The sequence below is a fragment of the Struthio camelus genome, chromosome 12 (genome assembly GCF_040807025.1).
Source record: "Struthio camelus isolate bStrCam1 chromosome 12, bStrCam1.hap1, whole genome shotgun sequence".
NCBI classification, from domain to species: Eukaryota; Metazoa; Chordata; class Aves; order Struthioniformes; family Struthionidae; genus Struthio; species Struthio camelus.
The window spans coordinates 10639123-10656759 of NC_090953.1; the positions used below are offsets into that span (position 1 = coordinate 10639123).

Consider the following 17637-nt stretch of genomic DNA (forward strand, 5'->3'; position numbering starts at 1 on the left):
TTTTACTGAATTTTTGAATCTTATTTGGGGTATAATTTTCATACAAAAAGGAAATGTACAGAATATTTGATAGGGTAACTTGACTTTCAGTGTCTAATTCACTCCTTCCATGGAAAAATGTTCTTAAGTACAAAGCTGCATTTGCACCCAGCCTTGTATGTAAATCGAATGTAAAAATAATTATTTTTTAAATGGTGTTCAGCTGTTTGATGAAAACCTGTGCTTCATGGTATAGAAGAGGTGTTTGAACACAGTTGTCACGAGTCCTTATAAAAGGCCTGCAGTTAATGGTCAGCAAAGGAAGCGTGTATACTGTCTCGGGGGCTGATTGTTCACTTAGCCCTAGTCCTGTGAAGAAAATCAGATTTTCATTTGCAGTCTGGGGTGGGAGGAGGGAATGAGGGCACCCGACCTTCTCCACATTATTTGGATCCTTACAGTCCGAATCCTTGTAGGTGTGTTGTCCAGTTTTAATTTTAAATGCCCCAAGCTATGGGGCTTCTAAGCAGCTCTCTTGGTGACATAACTGGCGGGACTTGCCTAATCTTCATCTCACGGTTGCCTCTTCCCTCATTTATTTTATAAATTCACATACATATCTCATGTTATTGTGCACCTTCATAAGTGCAGAGTTTTCCTGTTTCTGCATGCATGGTTTTTTTTGTTTTGGGGGGGTTCTTTTTGTTCTGCAAACTTAAGCTCTATGGAAACAAAGCTGGTATAGGTACTCCAGGTAACTTTCGAAAGTTATCTTATCTTCAACAGAGCATCGCTGTTTAGACATTTCCCCCCCCAAAAAAAAAAAAAAGTAAAAGATCTACTGCTGGTCAACATTAGAATAATAAATAAAAATAGTATGTGGCCAGCTCATGAAACTACTTATAAGACAGCAAATTTAAGTCCCTGTTTGTCTAAAGAAAAAAAATATAAGTTTTAGATGATGGAAAGTGGGGATTATATGATGTTACAAAAGAGGCACTTTGAATTGGGCTAGAAAAACAGTCCGTGCTCCGGGAAACTGTGAACGCTTTCTCATTTGGATGTATAATTTTGGCCTTTAAGAACTCGTTACGTGTATTTTAGAGCTACCAAGGTGTCACTGTAAAAATGAGTTCCTGGCTATATGTGACTGGATAAGTTATCATATGGGACTTGTCTTCCAGGAGTGTAAATGCTAATTAATGTTTGCGGGGTGTTTTTTTCCCTGATGGGGATGCTCTTTCCATTTTTTCCTGTGCAACTTACCTATCTTTGTTTAGTACAACTGTATATGAAGTACAACATTTTTTAGCAGTGCAACTGGAAGGTAAGGTGCGGCTCATCTGGTTTTTATCAGTGACTGTCCAATGTGTTTACTTTGAAAAAGCCGGAGAAAAATACCTGTTGCAACTTTAAAAGTAGCATTTTTGAGGAGTTTGATATGTGTTCGGTTTAAACTTACGGAACTTGAATTCAACTTCTATTCACAAGCGCATCTGTTATTGTTGTAGCCTCAGCACTTTTTTCCAGTTCTTCCACATCTTTTCTGTAATTTGTGGCAACCCTACTCAAGGTGCTGACCCATTAGCTTTCTGATGCCCAAACCTGTATCTTCACCTAGTATTGTACACATCTTTCATAAACCTGTATTGTATTTGCTTTTTCTAACTCATGCTAAGTGTAGAAGTGGCGACCCAATCCACTCTGTTCCTCTGGTTATTTGTTCACTAGTAAACCTTGATTTTTTTTTTTTTTTAAATTCTTTTCCCTCCCTTAGAACATGTTTCTTCACCAGGTCTGTTCTCACAAAAAGTAAATTACTGATTGGGTTTTGAGTCCGTTTAGCTCGTCTCCTTGCCCAGCCGTCCGTCTTTGTGGAACTAGACTGGGGTGGTCACTTCCAAGATATGCTGCGTTGCAAACACAGTCCCGTTGTAACCCCCAACCCTGTACGAGTAGGGTGGCTCTGAGTGCTCTGCTGGGCTAAATGAGGTCGAGCGCAAAAACTCCCTGCTTAGGGTTTGTTGCTTCAAAGTCCTGCAGTAATTCTTAAATCAACTTGAGATGAATCTCAAAGTGAGAGATGACGTTTCAGCTGTTAAATATTTGGGTCTCGAAACTGTTGGAACAAAGCAACGCGTTATTGGGTTCAAGTTACCGGAGTTAACAAGTAAAATTACTCCTTCACTGAGGGTCTGGTGCTTATATCCGTACAGTGAGCTCTTTGCCTTTGAAACGGTGCCTGCGGCAATGTCTTGTTTTGCAGCTGGGTTCCTGCAGTCACCAAATTAATTTTGCCAAAAAAAAAAAAAAACCCTAAACAAACAAACAAAAAAAACCACCCTGAGACTGACTCTGAGCCCAAAACCAACACCCCTTCCGCCTGCTAATTGCAAATTCTCTCCCGCTTTGGGGAGGGGGTGTCACTGCAGCCCCGGGCCTGGGGGGCTGGCAGCAGACCCCGCTTTGCCTTCCGCCTCCCCCCCCCGCCCCCAGCGCGCCGGGGCGGGCTGCGGTGCCGCCGGGCCGCGGGGCGCCCGCTGCCGCTGCCTGCGCCGCCGCCTCGCAGCGCCATGCCGCGTAAGGACCGCGCCGGCGGGCCGGGGCGCTCGGCGGGCTCGGCGCGCCGCCAACGCGCCTCTCTGTGTTGCAGGTGCCCCCCCGCGGAGCCAGGCGGCCCGCGGGGGCCTCGGCGCCGCCGCCGCCGCGCTCGCCGCCTGCCTCCTGCTGCTGCCGCCGCCGCCCGCCTGGCCCGAGGCGCAAGCGACCCGCTCGCACAGTCAGTAGCCGCGGGGGGGGCCGGGGGCGGCGCTGCTGCCGGGGCCGCTGCCGCCTGCGCGGTGACGGGTCGGGGCTCGCAGAGGGAAGGCGGCAGCGTGGGGTGTGACTTGGAGGGAAGAGGGCAGGGGAAAACGTTACGGGATGCCCGTGTGGCTTCGAGGCGCGGCTGGGCAGCGTGGTTGGGCCGTGGCTTTGGAGGTGACTGCGGGCAGCGGGCCCGTAATTTGTTCTCTTCTTTTGTTCTTCAGGCTTTTCCGTTAGTTAAGGGCTGCCTTTGAAGCGAAAACGTTGGTCCTACCTCCGCTGTTTTCTTCGTCCTAGTCTATTCTAGAAAGCTCGCGGAGCTCCTCAAAGATGTGATGTTGCTTACGTTTAAAGTGGCTTCCCTGCCGCGGTGCCGCGAGCGTTGTGCTGTAGCGCGTCGAGAGAGGGACGCTCAGGCGCTGGCCCGGGGCCGGAGCTGCGGCCCTCCCGTGCATGGGCCAGCCCTGCTCCCACAGCTCCACGCAGCAGTGAAGGGCAGTGCAAGCCCCAGCTGCGTCCTCCTCTCCCTCTCCTCGTTCCTCCTGGTGATCTTGCACGAGCTATTTGCCCCCCTCTTCCTCAGTTCGCTCGTCAATAAAATAGTCAACGAATTCATTCATCTCTCAGGGGTCTCATGAATAGGACTCTTGCAGTGTCCATTGATTGTTTTGAATGAAAGATGCAGTCAACATGTAAATTATGAGCATTGTTATGACATATTTCTGAGGCTGCCTTCTAGTCCTGGCAATCATGTTTTGCAGTTTACAGGGTTGTATTTCACAGTGATGGAATTACAGCCATAAATGTATGTTTTACTACATAAAATTCTAACAATTTAATAGAGTTTGTAACTAATATGACTGCAATATGCAAGTAATCCCTTTGACAGTCAGTCGTGACTACCTCAAGTTGGTAACCCTAATCTTGAAATCAAATAAAAAAATATTTGAAGCTTCTAAAATGTGCGGAAGGACGGAGATCCACCTCTAGGAAATAGAAGAACATTTTTAAAAATCTTGTCCTCCCTTTCACAAATGCACGCGAGTGCTGGAGGCGCATTCCAGGACTCTGAGGACATGACCTCTAGCAGTATGCCGTTACGTTAAAGCATTAACTATTTCAAACCCTATCCTGTATCTGTTGGAGTCCTAGAAGCTGCATTAGAGCCTCGTGGTCTGGACCCAAAATGCAGATGGGCCGGCCAGAGTGTGAACATCTTCCTCAACCACGTATGAAAAAGGCTTTCTCTCAATGCACTCAATATATGAGGTGCAATTGTAATCTGTAATAGGAATCATGACTATTATTAATCTTTTCCAGAAAATTATACGGAATAGAACATATTCTTCTGGTCACTGATATTTTTGAGGAATCTATGTATGTGTGTATATATAAGAAAGATATTTTTCCTGAGCATCCATTACAGAAGACATTAGTTTAAATAAAAAACAGCAAATAATCATTATTATGTTATAGTACCTGAAAAGAATTAATGAAAATAATCCTAAGAACTAAATACATAATTAATCCTTATAATCTATTGGTTTGGCCTATCAAAATGTAAGAGTAAGCTTGTCACAGTAGTGTGGTAAACGACAGTGTATTCAGGGATAGAGTAGAACATTCATAAATGTGTTTATATTATATTATATATCTTTTAAGAAATACATGAGGAAAATTGTTCTTCATTGTTTATGTTTGATAGGTCTTACTGTGTTTATGATTATTTCAGAAAATAGCCTGAATCCCAACACTTCTTTGTGGGATACGGATTATGAGGGACGGTTCCACAGCAAGAAAATTCTCCCGGGGACTGTGGGCTCTTACAAACCCTCCGGCCTGTTCAGAAGCAGCTCGCTCCTAAATCGCAAGGAGAGAAGAAGTTTGCTAAGTCAGAATCTGAGCCGCAAATCACAAGAAAAGCAGTTGTCCTGTGACATGCTCCTTAAACTTTCCCGATACGTTTTAGTGGACACCTTTGGACCTAGCTTGGCTTGGAATCTCTTCCGATTTCATAACTGCGATCGAGAAGTCGGTCAGCCTAAAATTCGCATCAGGCCTCTCAAGGTGGCACAGTACAAACTGAAGCCTTTCTTGCTGCGCCGGGTGCTTCAGCTCCTCGGGAACATGGGAGTGTTGTCTGAAGCGCAGCAGTCCAAGGCCTTCTCGCTGCTGAAGAAGCAAATGCTTGAAACAAGGAAAATACAGAGAAAGCCCAAAGTGGAACAAAGTGGTAGGTACATAAGGAGAAGACGGGTTTTTGGTTTCTCATCAGATTTCGAGTTGTGTCTCTGCTACCCGCAGGTGACCTGTCATGTGTCCTTGAGAGCACGAGCTGCTAGTGGTTCTCAGTCTCATGCTTTCCCATGTGCGGTTTCTGCCTCCCCTCCCCTCTTGCTCCCGGCCAGGGCAGCCGGCTCCCGCTGGAGCGCAGGTGCGGTTGAAGCCTCGTGTGAGAGCTCAGAGCCGACAGCGCGGGTCGGCGGGCCGCAGGCAGGGCAACACGCACTGGCCGGGGTGGACGGCGCTGTGCGCGGTCCGGCACGTGGTGGTGGCCTCTGCCTCGCTGCTGGAGCCCAGCCTGGAGCCGGCGCCGTCATTCAGGCCCCGACGCTTTGCAGAGCTGCGCCCAGAGCTTGACGTGCTCGGCCCTAAGCGGGCAGCGTCTGACGAAGTAGGTGGGGAGGAAGCAGTCGCTGTCTGTGGAACAGGAGATGCTAGACGGATGCTGGCGCAGAGGGCGGTTGCCACAGACAGGCCATAGATTGGGAGCTGCTTTATAAGGAGACGGTCTGTGAGAGTCGATTTAGTCACTAAAAGCAATGTTGTGGTAATAATGTACCCAGCTCTGCAGGGCTGTGGGTCCCATGGCGGCCTCTGAGCGCAGCTGTAATGCAAGCAGCGGTCATTAGCAGTGTGTTGTTCACGGCTCCCCAGGGCAGCGGCTGCGCCAGCCTGCTCTCCTGCTCCGAGCTGAGTGCTGCCTGCAGAACTGCGTGGGGATGCTGTCTGTCCTGCAAAAAAAAAGAAATCAAATATGGTTCAGGATGACAGCATTTGACAGTTAGGAGTTAAAAAAACCCAAAAACTGTTTGTTAATTAGCGGTGCTGTATGAGCTGATGACCCGCGTCGCCTATTTCCAAGTTGTCCGAAAGGCTGGGCCGAGAGGGGTTTGCGGAGTCAGCGGGCGGGCAGCGGGACCCGGGGGAGCCGGGGGCAGCGGGCGGGCAGCGGGACCCGGGGGAGCCGGGGCAGCGGGCGGGCAGCGGGACCCGGGGGAGCCGGGGCAGCGGGCGGGCAGCGGGACCCGGGGGAGCCGGGGGCAGCGCGGGGCCGGGCGGCAGCGGCAGCGGCGCCGGTGCAAGGGCGCCGCCGCTCGGCCGGCCGCGGCGCAGCAGGCCGGCTCCAGGCGGCGGCGTCCGAGCCCCCCAGGGCGCCTGCGGGCGGGCTCGGCCCCCGGCGCTGCCGGTGCCCTGCTCCCCGGGAAAGGGTCGCCCCTCAGGGGGTCCGGGCTCCCCTTCTCCTTCCTTTCCCTACGCAGCGGTGAGGAAACAGGCTGGCTTGGCCGGGGAAGCGTGCATCCGCTGCAGCCCTGTGGGGCACCTGCCTCCCTCGCAAGAGGTGTTTGCGCTGTTGGGAGTAAATCCAGCCACAGCTGACTCAGGTTGGAGAAGCTTTTGTTTCCTGTCACTGCCTTAAAATGAAACCTCACTAGTCATGAATATTTGTTACTGAATGTTACAGTCATATTTGCAGGGAAAACATTATAGGCATTGCAACATGATGAGACATGAGATGTCAGAGGTTTCCTAACAGCTCGTAGCCCATTACAGTAGTGGAAAGTGACCCGGGTTGTTTGTTAGAAAGATAAACTTTAGTTTATAGCTCAGAGTAACAATAACGCTGAAGCGAGGCGGGGTGGGGGGGGGGTTGTTTTTTTCTTTTTTCAAGGAAGTATGCCCTGATAGTATGCTTGAGGCAGGGAGTGTTAGTCACCGTTTCCCACTTGCAGGTGTGAGGATGTTTGGGAAAGTTCTTAGGCTGAGGATGTGTCTTGTTACTGAGCACTGTTGAGCAAGCTTTACGCTGGTGCTGTTGCAAAAACAAAAATCAGCTTGAAGAATGAAATTTGGAAAAGAGTGAAAGGAAAACATTTTAGCTCCGGAACACCAAGATGTGGATAACAATAGGCACTTCTGTATTTCCCTTAAAGTGAATCTTCGGGAAAACAAGTTGATATTTCCAGTCTAATTTGCTCTGTAATTTTCCTCCTCAGGCCGGTTAACACTGGGGGAAAATGACACTGAAATCATTCACCTCAAAGTGTTTTTTTCCCGAGAAAAAGAATCAGACCATTGTATCTATGTGGATTTTGAGGCTACCGAGGGAAAGTGCCTTTGAATAGTACTTGCACTTAGAGACTTTCAGTACTTGGTCAGAAAAAGTCACGCTTAAACCAGTGTCTTGAGCTTTGCTAATAATTTTGTAAGGCCTGCACAAAGTTTAGTGCTAACTGAAACCTGTATTACGTTTGTTTTTACTGTTACTACGTAGATTAATAATTTTCATGTATTTCCTTCTGCTTAAACTGTAAGTCTATGAAATCTTTTATATAGAGTAAACATTTTAAAAGTGACTGAGATTTGTAGGGCCCCGACAGGTGTAAGATAAAGGTTCAAGTTCTCTTCTACCTCAAATTTGGCACTTTCAGAACCACTGAATTTAGAGAGCTTATAATTTAGTTAGTGCGTTTAGAGACAAAATAGTCCCGTCTTGTCATGCCTGAAACTTCCAGCAGTGAAGTCTTTCTCCAAAAAGGTGACGGCAGGCACTGTACCGCTGATAGCAACAGCGGTCTGAGTCCCCATGACTTATATTCAGACATGTCATATTCAGGTATGAACTAGGCACAGTACTGACCAAAGCTGCTTTTTGGAAGCAAAATGACAAAAGCTATCTGAGATGGGAACAGAAGTGCCAGCACTAAATGGTAGATGAACAGCCAGTAGCAAAGGTGGCAGCTTTGGGATTTTATATGGAATATAAAAATGAGGCAGTATTACCTCGATTTGTTTCTCTAGGCTGGATGCTTATCTTAATATTCAGTAATACTCTGTGTCCTGAAGTAGGGTGTAAGAGGAGGCATGCGTTTTCTTTAGCGCAGGCGTGTGTTCCTCCTGCTCTGAGCGCGGCTGCCTGGTCGGGGCATGCCTGTGCCCCTCGCCCCATCCCCCTGCTCCCAGGCTGTTCTCATATTTTGTCTGACAGCACGGGCTGCCTATTAACATAACTATAGCCTCTTTGTGCCCTCCGTCAGAAGAAATCCTGCACCAGAATAAATTTCAGAGGTGACAGATTGGAACGGTTGGACCAGATGATGGCACACAAAGGTCTTTGGGATCAGCAGCACCTGTGGCTTTGCACCTCCCTGCTTTGGCACTGGGCAGGAGCAGCGGTGGGCACGTTTGCTGCCCACCTCTGGCTGGTCTTCTCCCTGGATGCTGGAGCCCGGGCTGGAGGTGAGGGCTTTCAGGTAGACTCTGGGAAGGAGATGGCCACAGCCACAATAAGCAGTTAACTATCTTTACATGTCCCCAGGAAGGGGTGCTCGGCTCTGCTATTTTAGAGCTAAGAAAAAAGTGATATTCCGGTCCCTAGAGAACAAAACAGTCTGCAGTGGTGTTTCTACAGGCAGTGCTGCTTCCACTGACGCAGGCGTCCAGGCTGGACCTGGGAAAAGCCAGGAACGCAGCCCTGGGCCAGGGTGGATAAATACGCGTGGGTTTCTTTGAGGCCGTGTCTTGTCAGAGCACCTTCTGTAGCAGAAGGGATTTTTCCTTTCTTTCAGCGTGGGCTCTGACCGCAGGTTGATTTGGTCGCATCACGAGAGGCCCACTGGTGGGTACCTCTCTGCTCGGCCGCAGGTTGGGGGATGTTTGCGTGCAGTGGCGCTCCGGTGTGCCCCGTCAGGGAAGGTGCCAGCTGCCTCCCTAGGACAGGCAGAGGGTGAGGCATGCCCGGTGACAGCATGGGGGTCGCATGCCTCAGCCCCCTGCCCGTCCTGGGGAGGCAGCTGGCCCCAAACCCTGCACTTAGCATCAGGGGCCCCGCAGGCAGCCCGCAGCCCTGGGCGGGGGAAGCCCTCGGCGTGCGGGCCAGGGGGGCTCTCCCCGGTCCGAGCATCAGGGGCCGGTCACAGATATACGTTCAGGCTGGAGGGATCGTCCCCGGCTGGGAGGAGCCAGCAGCTCCGCTGCTGTAAACAGTGCGGGCACCGCCGGCGGCTGGAAGATGGATATAAATAGGGAGGCAGAGGGGAGGCAGGCGGAGCGGAGCGGAGCAGCCTGCGCCTGCCGGCCCTGCCTCTGCAGCCGGGTGCAGCACCCTCGGGGCCCCGGGCGCCCCGGCAGCCGCGTCGGGGCCGGCGCCTGCGGCGAGCGGCGGAGGGAGGAACCGGGAGGCGGCGTAAAAAGTTTGCGGCTCGGTGGCTGCCGGCGGATAGGTAAGCGACTCTGGCGGCCGGAGTTTGGAGCTCGTGGTTGTTTCTCGTCGAGTTGCCGTTGGTTGGTTTTTTTTCCTCTCTCTCCCCCCGCCGGCTCTGTGTGTGTTGCTGTTGTGGTTGATCTCGCTGTCTCCGAGGCTGTGCGGCGCCGGGGGGAGTTTCTGTTTTCGCTCTTAACTAGATGAGGTGGAGGAAAACGGTAACGCGTAATTAAAGAGACGATGTGCGTTTGCGCCGGCTCCGCGTACCGCCGCGGAGAAGAAGCTGGCGCGGCGCACGGCTGCTCGGCGGGCTGCTCGGCGGCCGCGGACGGCGCGCTGCGGCGGGCCCGGCCCGCGCCCCGCCGGGAGCCGCGGCCGCCCGGCTCCTCCCGCCCGTCGCGGCGGACCGACCCCAGCGAGCGGCAGCGCAGCAGGTCGGTACCGCGCCCCCCCGCGCCCCGCCGCGCCCCGCCGCTGCCGCTCCTGCTGCCGCTGCCGCCGTCTCTTGCAGGGCCCTGCCCGGAGCCCGCCCCTCACCTCGCCTCGTGGCGCCCCGGCTCCGACACCCGCCGCGCCGCCGTCGTGGGCCGCGGGGCGGCCCTGCGCCTCGAGAGCTCCGCTGCCTTCCACTCCCTCGTCATCCGCGACGGAGGTAAGCCGGGCCGGGCCGGGCCGGGCCGCCCCCTCGGGTCCGGCCGCCTGCGGCTGCATCCTTCGCCCGGGCTCCGCACCTCCCCTTTGCCGCGCTCCGGGGGCGCCGTCCAGCCTCGCGCTGTTGAGAGGGGCAGGTGTGTGCTTTGCCCGGCAGGTGCCGTCTCTCGCTTTAATTTTGCGGGAGGAGGGTGACTTTGCCTGGCAGGCGGTATATCCCGTCCCCCCGCCCCCCCCCTTCTCCCTGGGGTGTGCCCGCTGCCCGCCGCCCTCTCACCCCGCTCCTCTGCCCCCCCCAGGGAGGCTGGTGTTCGCCGACCGCCCCCACGGGCCGCCCATCACCCTGCGGGCCCGCTACATCCTCATCCAGGACGGCGGGGAGCTGCACATCGGCTCGGAGCGGTGTCCCTACGGCTCGCGGGCCACCATCTCGCTGTTCGGGCGGGCCGCCGAGGGGGCGGCCGTGGAGGGCTTCGGGCAGAAGTTCGTGGGCGTGGGGCGCGGCGGCGTGCTGGAGCTGCACGGCCGGCGGCCCCGCTCCTGGACCCTCCTGGACAAAACCCTGCACCCCGGCGGGCTCCGCCACGGCCCCTACTCCTCCGAGAGGCGCTGGGGCAGCCGCGGGCTCAACCTGCGCATCCTCGACGCCGGCACGGCGCGGGTGCTGGCGGCCGGGCGCTTCGACACCCACTTGCTGCCCAGCGAGGGTCGGCGGCTGCGCGACTTCCTGGCCCTCCAGGAGCCCGGCAGGGTGGTGGCGGCCGCCGTGGGGGACTCGGCGGCCCGCAGCCTCACGCTGGAGGCGCGGCGGCTCCTGCGGGACCGCCTCGGCAGCAGGCACATCGCGCGCCTGGGCTACAGGTGAGGCCGGCGGCGGGCGCGGGGCTCGAACTCGCGACGCGGCGCCTGCGGCGGGCGGGAGGGCGGGGGGCGACCCGCGGCGCCACCATGGACAGCTCCGCGCCGCCGGCCGCGGCGCCTCGGCGCCCGGCTCTGCCTCGCCCCGACGGAGCGGCGGCCCCGGGACCGCGGGTTCGAGCCCCGCGCCCCTCGGCAGCGCGGGGGCCGGGGGGTGCTGCGGGCGGCGCCGGCGCCTCGCATCCAGCGAGCCGGGAGGGGGCCGCGGAGGGCAGGCTGCGCTGCACCGTCCCTTCCTGCCCAAACCTGTCCACGAAGCACAGACCGGTTCGGGCTGTAATTTGGTGTGCTCCTTGCTGCTCCCGCGCAGGCAGCCCTGGGCTCTGGTGGGGATCCTCGGAGGGGATCCGGTTTCAACAGTGGAAGATCAGAGAGAATATCGTGGGACCGGGACAACGGGGCTAGCTGTAGCCCAAAGAGATTTCCAGACCTATGACGGAATCCGGTTCACCGTTACTGCTTTCAGCGGATGGGTGAAAGGTTTAGTGTCTCTCTACAGTTGTCTCTCTTCTGTTGCTTTATTTTTATTTTTTTTTTCTGGCTACTGAAAATCTGAATGAAGTGATGACATTAATACTGTAGAATTTTGCTCATGTGCATGGCCACCAAACTAAACCACAGTACTCTCATAAAATAACATTTGGGCTGTCTAGAAAGAGATGATATTGAAATATTTAGTGGCCAGAGCCCTGCTATCACACACGCGCTGTTGTCTAGATAAAATTAAATTGGTGCGCTCTTTGGCTAATTGCATGATAGTGTCATGCCCAACTGTAAAATAATTGATTGCTTCATTCTTCAGGGGTGCCTCATAATGGATTTAAAGTGGAGGTGTCCAAAGGAATAATTCTTCATTTAGCAGATGAAGTTACAAGCTGGTTACCTGGCGACAGAATAGTCATTGCCAGTACAGATTATTCAATGCATCAAGCTGAAGAGTTTAATCTCCTCCCTTGCACTGAATGTAAAAGTAATCAAGTGAAAATTGATGGTAAGAAATACTATATTAAGCTATTCCTTTGTGGTAAATGTTTACATTGTCAATTTTCAACTTGTCTTTGCAGCTCCATTTTGTCCTGTAAATGCATGGGCACTTGATGTGTGAGAGCTGAAGGCCCCTGCTTTTGAGACTTTAAAGTCTGACCCTGGGCAGCGGTCATTATGGGAGCCGTATGTGGCTTCTGGGATCAGCTCTGAGATCAGATACTAACAACTGGGTAATTGCCCAAAACTTGGTGATTGCTTAAATCAAAGGTGTGCACTTGCTTAGAACAACGTGATAACAAAGACATCGTACTCACCCTGAATAAAAAGAGCTCTGATTTTTCACAGGCAGCCCGCTTTATCTTCATATTGGAGAAGTTATAGATGGCATAGATATGAGGGCAGAGGTTGGTCTTCTGACGAGAAATATACTTATTCAAGGAGAAATGGAAGACTCCTGTTATGGACAAAATCAATGTCAATTTTTTTCCTTTGACACGTTTGGAGGACATATTAAAGTGAGTGACTTTTAATGCATATGCCTATAGGTGGTTCCAAATAGCTGCTTTCCTGGTTTGTCAACAAGTAATATCATGCAGGAAAGTACCACCATGCCTGGGCGTACTTTCCACGCTTATCTACGAAGGAGGGGGAAGTTGGTTGGGCTATTTTGCAAAACTAGACTCCAGATGAGACTGTGACATTTTGTTCAGCATGTATGCAAAAATCTACTCTTTTCTGGGCTAGAGAGGATTCTTTAGAGCCACTGCTGCCAGTAGGGTCAGTGTGAAGTTTCACAGTTTGTGAGATGTCATCAAAGATGTCGTGTTTCCTTCAGAGCAAACCTGCTCCAGTGCTGGGCTGCCCCCCATTTTCCTTTGCCACCTCTTGCACAGTCCGTGTGCTCCTGGTGGAAGTGCAAAGTGTTGCTGCTGCAGAGGCCGCAGATAACATTAGTACATGTGCAGGCAGTTTGCAGATACTTGACTTTCCAGCCAGTGCTCAGAAAAAGCACAGAAGTGGCTCCAGTCGGTGGCATTTGGGGAGGGAGCTGTGCAGATGTTCTGCCCTCCTGTCACCCGAGGGAGATAATTTTGCCAGGAAACAGAGCCTATTGGTAAATGCAATGCTTTTCTATAGCTAGCAGGAATATTTTGTCCGTAGCTGTTTCACCTGCTTGTGCGCTGCTGTCAGTAAATGCTGCACACGCTGTTTGGCATGTCTGCGTGGCAGCGCCCCGCCGGCAGGGATTCAGCGGCTGGCACGCTCCTCTCCAGGTGCTGCGCTGGCCTGAGGCGCAGCAGGGCTCTGACACCTCCTTCCGCGATCAGGCCCTGTTTTACACTGCAAACATGTTGTCTACTGTTTATCAAAAAAAAAAAAAAGGGCATTTTTTTTTTAATCTCGTGTTCTTCGTATATCACCAATACCTTACTTCACTCTACATTTATATCAACAGATCCAGAGGAATTTTAGCTCTGTTCACATGTCAGGGGTGGAATTAAAAAACATGGGGCAGCAAATCCTGGGCAGCTACCCTGTGCATTTTCACTTGGCTGGAGACGTGGATGAGAGAGGAGGATACGAACGCCCAGCTTACCTCGATAACCTGGCTATCCACCACTGCTTCTCTAGGTGTGTTGCCATACACGGAACTCATGGCCTTCTGGTAGGAGACACATTTTATTAATCCCAAGCTAATTTCTTTGCTTACATGCTGCTAAACAGTAGATGTGTAAGAGTTGTCTTGATGCTTTGTGATACAAAGAGAAATCAGAATACAGCACCTTTTTTTCCCCCCGAAACGTTCTCATTTGACAACTTCATTTGACAGGCTTAGGACTGTTGCTGTGCTGGTGCTGTTCTTTGAAATGGATTTCAGGTTCTTAGTATTGTCTTATTAATTACTATTTTTAATTGTTTGAGCAGATATAGTAAAATTTTTGCTATGGTTATTCTGAACTGTTCGTGATAATCGAAGTTTTCATTTAAAAAGCAAGGTCTGAAGCAACGGACCTTTAACTTGCAAAGGAGATATAAGAGACAGGGTTTGTTCAAGTCAGGGGCTATGTGTCACGAATCCAAAATATTCACATGACAAAGAGAATGAAATATGAGCGAGACAGACCCAGTCGGACACTTCAGTGCCAGAAAAGCCCTCAGGAACTTGGCTTTGACCTAAATCCTAGCAAGGGCATTGGGGAGAGGAACTTTTTTTTTTTTTTTAAAAAAAAGAAAAAAAATTGCTTCAGCTAGATAAGATGTTTTCCTTCTCTAGTCCGGACATGTCCAGTTCCTGCGTGCTCTGCAGGACACTGCACAGTGTTTTGGTGTCAGTAGGCATTTCCTCATTCATGTAATGTGTGTTTAGGCAGAGGCACTCCCTGAACTGCCAGTGACTCCCTGTTTTTTTTTTTTTTTTTTCTGACAACTTTTTCTTGACCACGGACATAAGCTGCTGTAACATGTGACAGAAATGTGCAGTGGTGGGCCCTTATGTAAAAGGATCCCCCTAAAAGAATATATTTATGAAAATGGGATACTGGCCTTGTACAGCTGAGAGCACTTTTCATGAATCCTGAACTGTATTTATATTCTCCAGATCACCCAAAATTGTTGACTACCTTCTCTCATACATGATTTTCTCTGTATATCGAGCCTGCTTTTGTCTGCTGAGCCCTCAGACGGCAGGAGACTTGCCCAAAATGTACAGAAATAGCGTAACTCCCTTGCTCTTCCCCTCAGTGTTAAACTCCTTGGATTGAAGGAACCTGCCTGGGATGCAAACTTAGGCCTTACATTAGTGTTGTTTCTGAGAAGTATGGCTTATGCGCTTGGTCTTTATCAGAAATGAGGTTATTAAGGGTTTATCTGGATACGTGTGACGCAGTAGATGTGAAGTCAGTAAGAATCCAAGTGCGAGACCAGCTCCTCAGCACGTGACTGTTGAAGGCTTTGAGTCCATGGATCAGTGAACAGATTTGATAACAAAGGATAAATATGCGATTCTGTGGAAGAACGGTGTGGTTTCAGTATAGTAACTACAATACAGAGTAATTAAAATGCATTAAAAACCTTGCTTTGAAATAAATTAAAATAATTTGCAGTTCCAGAGAACAGCACGTATAGCGGAGCAAGGCTGTTAAGTAATACAGATGAGCGCTCACCTTAGCATTAGATTACGAAACTTCAAGCTCTGAGGCGGATTAAACCAGACAATGTTTTTCCCCCCTCCTCTTTGGAGGAGGGGAAATTACGTCTTCAGGCGATGTAATTTCAGATCTGTGCGGCGGGAATGCCCTGTTTTGTGCTGCGCTGCGCCCGGTCGCGCAGTGCTGCGTGCGAGTCGCTGCTCCCGTCGGCTTCTGCTCCGTGCCAGCCTTGTGCCCCTGGCAGCAGCACGCACGGCTTGGGTTACGCACCGGGGTTAAAAAGCAGGTTGCGACCTGCCTCTCGCTTCCCTGGCACGCGTCGCACATACCGCAGAATACTGTAGTCTTTAATGTATAATGTTGCAGTGCATAAAGGTCACTTATATTGTGTTGCTGAGCTATATATAATTCGGTGTTTGGACGCCTGGTAATTATCTCGCGCTGGACACGCCAAAGGGGCTGTAGGCTGCGTCGTGGGCAATGTCTCCCGCTGACAGATACAGTAATATGCTACTGCTGATGTCACGGTGCCGCAGGTGGGCCCTCACCTCCCAGCCTCTATTTTCTATCTGCAATACGCCAGAACCGATCAGGCCTGTTATTGCTGTTTTGTCCTAGCAATTTGAGCCCTTATCTTTCAGTGCAAATATAAACGCTCTTTAAATGATGTTATTTCTGGTTTGGAGGGTGATCCGTAAAGTTTCACGTATGAAAGTTCTCAGCGCTGCCATTTGTTTCTGAGGCTGTGATAAATCATATTAATTAAAGCTAAAATCTGGTTTCAAATACAGGGCTGATTTTTAATGCAACCTTCTGAAGCACAGAGTATCTAGACTTCAGCTAAATTCATGAGAATGAAACTCTACAATTGAAATGCTATTTCCTTGATGGCAGAAGGAGGTTTGCTGTTACAGTTTCTTTCCAAAAATAGTCTTCCATGGCATCCTTAACGCAGTTTCTGCCCACCACTTGGAAGGATATGAGTAGCTGGGCTTACTGTTCTTAGAAGGCTGGCAAAGAAATATGCATTTTTAAGTAACTCATTTCCTAATTATCTGTATTTTCAAAACTCAACTGATAGGGATGCTTTCCCTCGGTGTCGCTGCATGCAGATTTTCTGTATGTTCCTCATAGCTCACTTGGAGCTATTGCACCCGCATTCTGGGTCTCAGCTGATTTCCAAAAATGTGTTAATTACAGCCTGGTTGCCAGGCTGCTTTTTGCCTTATTTTTAACTATTTCTTGAACACCTCATTGAGGCAGACACAAAAGCAACTGATGGCATGCTTGAGGGGTGACTGCCAGGAAAACAGTGGCATCCAGTAGACAGAAGCCTATGGGAGTTGCGCTGCTTGTGACTCCAGCTGTTATGTACAGTGGCAGTTCATCACAGGGTAGTCATGGGATATGACTCCAAAGCGGATTTAGTTCAAGTATCCCTCTGTATATAGAAGTAACCAAGTAGGTTAAGATTAGTTAATCTTGCAGTCTTGCATGGACATAACTCTAATTGACATCAGCAGGAATTTTGTATGCCTCAAGAGTGAATAAATGTGCTGACATGGATCATTTGAAGTACAAAGTCAGGTTTCAGTAAGATTTAGTAATAAATAGCTGGTATTTTAGCAAGCCTGATTTGCTATTCACATTTAAAGGAAGAATTTCTAAATTTGTCTTCATAAGACTGTACATCAAAGGAGGCTTGTGCTAAGTCCTCTTGGTCAAATTACAGTTTAATGCAGTATCTCTGCACGTGTCAGTTAATCTTAAATAGGCTGAAACAGTGCAAGGCATTCTCTGCGCAAGCTGGTCGTTACAGGAATGAAGCTGACCTGCAGATTCTGCGAAAGGAAGAGAAAGAACAGAAACCTTGCTGATATAAATAATTTTGCATGGCACATTAAAAAAAAAAATCTCATTTTGTTTGGGAAGTGTTGCAATCGTGACACTTCCTGGACTAACCAGGCTGGTCTGTCGGCTGATCATGTAAGACGCTTACATTTATGCAGATATTTAGTCTACGACACCAAACTGAATATTCTCTCCTAGAACTGAGGGCAGTTTTAAATCCAGTATTTTACTATTTTCTTTTAATTGTGCATGTGATCTTCCTCTGAGTAAAGTTAATAGGAGTATTGCTGTATTACAAGATCAGTCCACTCTTGTGCAACCTACATATAGTTTGAGTTAACTCCAGAAATGGTGCGAATGAAGGTGCTGCTCACTGTGTAGAAGGGTGGAAAAACTTCTCCATGAGGTTTTCGAGGTTTATTGATAAGCACAGCAGCTCATTCATAGCTGCTGCCACTATTAACATTACAATCTATGGCCTGTGTATTTTTTCCAGGTGAAAGACACTATTGGCTATGACACTTTGGGGCACTGTTTCTTCCTTGAAGATGGGACAGAGCAACGCAATACGTTCTATCACAACTTGGGTCTCCTCACAAGGTCAGGAACGATCTTACCTTCAGATCGCAATGAAGCCATGTGCCTAGCAATCCGTAGCCACGTCTATGGGAATTATGTTCCCGTGCCAAGCACGGACTGCATGTAAGTTCCTCAGCACCTGTAGTCATTTTTTGCTCTTGCATTGCACTTTTTAGCTTAAAGAATGTTGTGGCAAAACTAAACTTTTCAAAGGGGAGTGTACGTGATCTCCTT

At 50.3% G+C, this 17637-nt stretch overlaps 2 protein-coding genes across 8 annotated transcripts in view; both read left to right on the forward strand.

Annotated features, from left to right (window-relative positions):
• The first annotated feature begins 2638 nt into the window (after positions 1-2638).
• The window catches only part of LOC104148395 (inactive cell surface hyaluronidase CEMIP2), a 60384-nt gene continuing 45385 nt past the window's right edge, over positions 2639-17637 (forward strand). The window contains exons 1-9 of one of the 6 annotated variants that reach the window (XM_068959008.1): positions 2639-2758; positions 4517-5017; positions 9780-9920; positions 10219-10780; positions 11148-11317; positions 11640-11828; positions 12170-12339; positions 13281-13490; positions 17321-17526. In XM_068959008.1, coding sequence (XP_068815109.1) covers positions 4723-5017; positions 9780-9920; positions 10219-10780; positions 11148-11317; positions 11640-11828; positions 12170-12339; positions 13281-13490; positions 17321-17526 — 1943 coding nt within the window. In that variant the 5' untranslated portion in view covers positions 2639-2758; positions 4517-4722. Of the gene's footprint in view, positions 2759-4430; positions 5018-9779; positions 9921-10218; positions 10781-11147; positions 11318-11639; positions 11829-12169; positions 12340-13280; positions 13491-17320; positions 17527-17637 lie in introns of those variants that run through there. The other 5 variants (XM_068959010.1, XR_011143813.1, XR_011143812.1 and 2 more) reach the window with 5 other exon arrangements.
• The window catches only part of CEMIP (cell migration inducing hyaluronidase 1), a 122737-nt gene continuing 111442 nt past the window's right edge, over positions 6343-17637 (forward strand). The window contains exon 1 of one of the 2 annotated variants that reach the window (XM_068959013.1): positions 6343-9287. The gene's annotated coding sequence lies outside the window, so the exon portion shown is untranslated. The remainder of the gene's footprint in view (positions 9288-17637) is intronic. The other variant, XM_068959011.1, reaches the window with a different exon arrangement.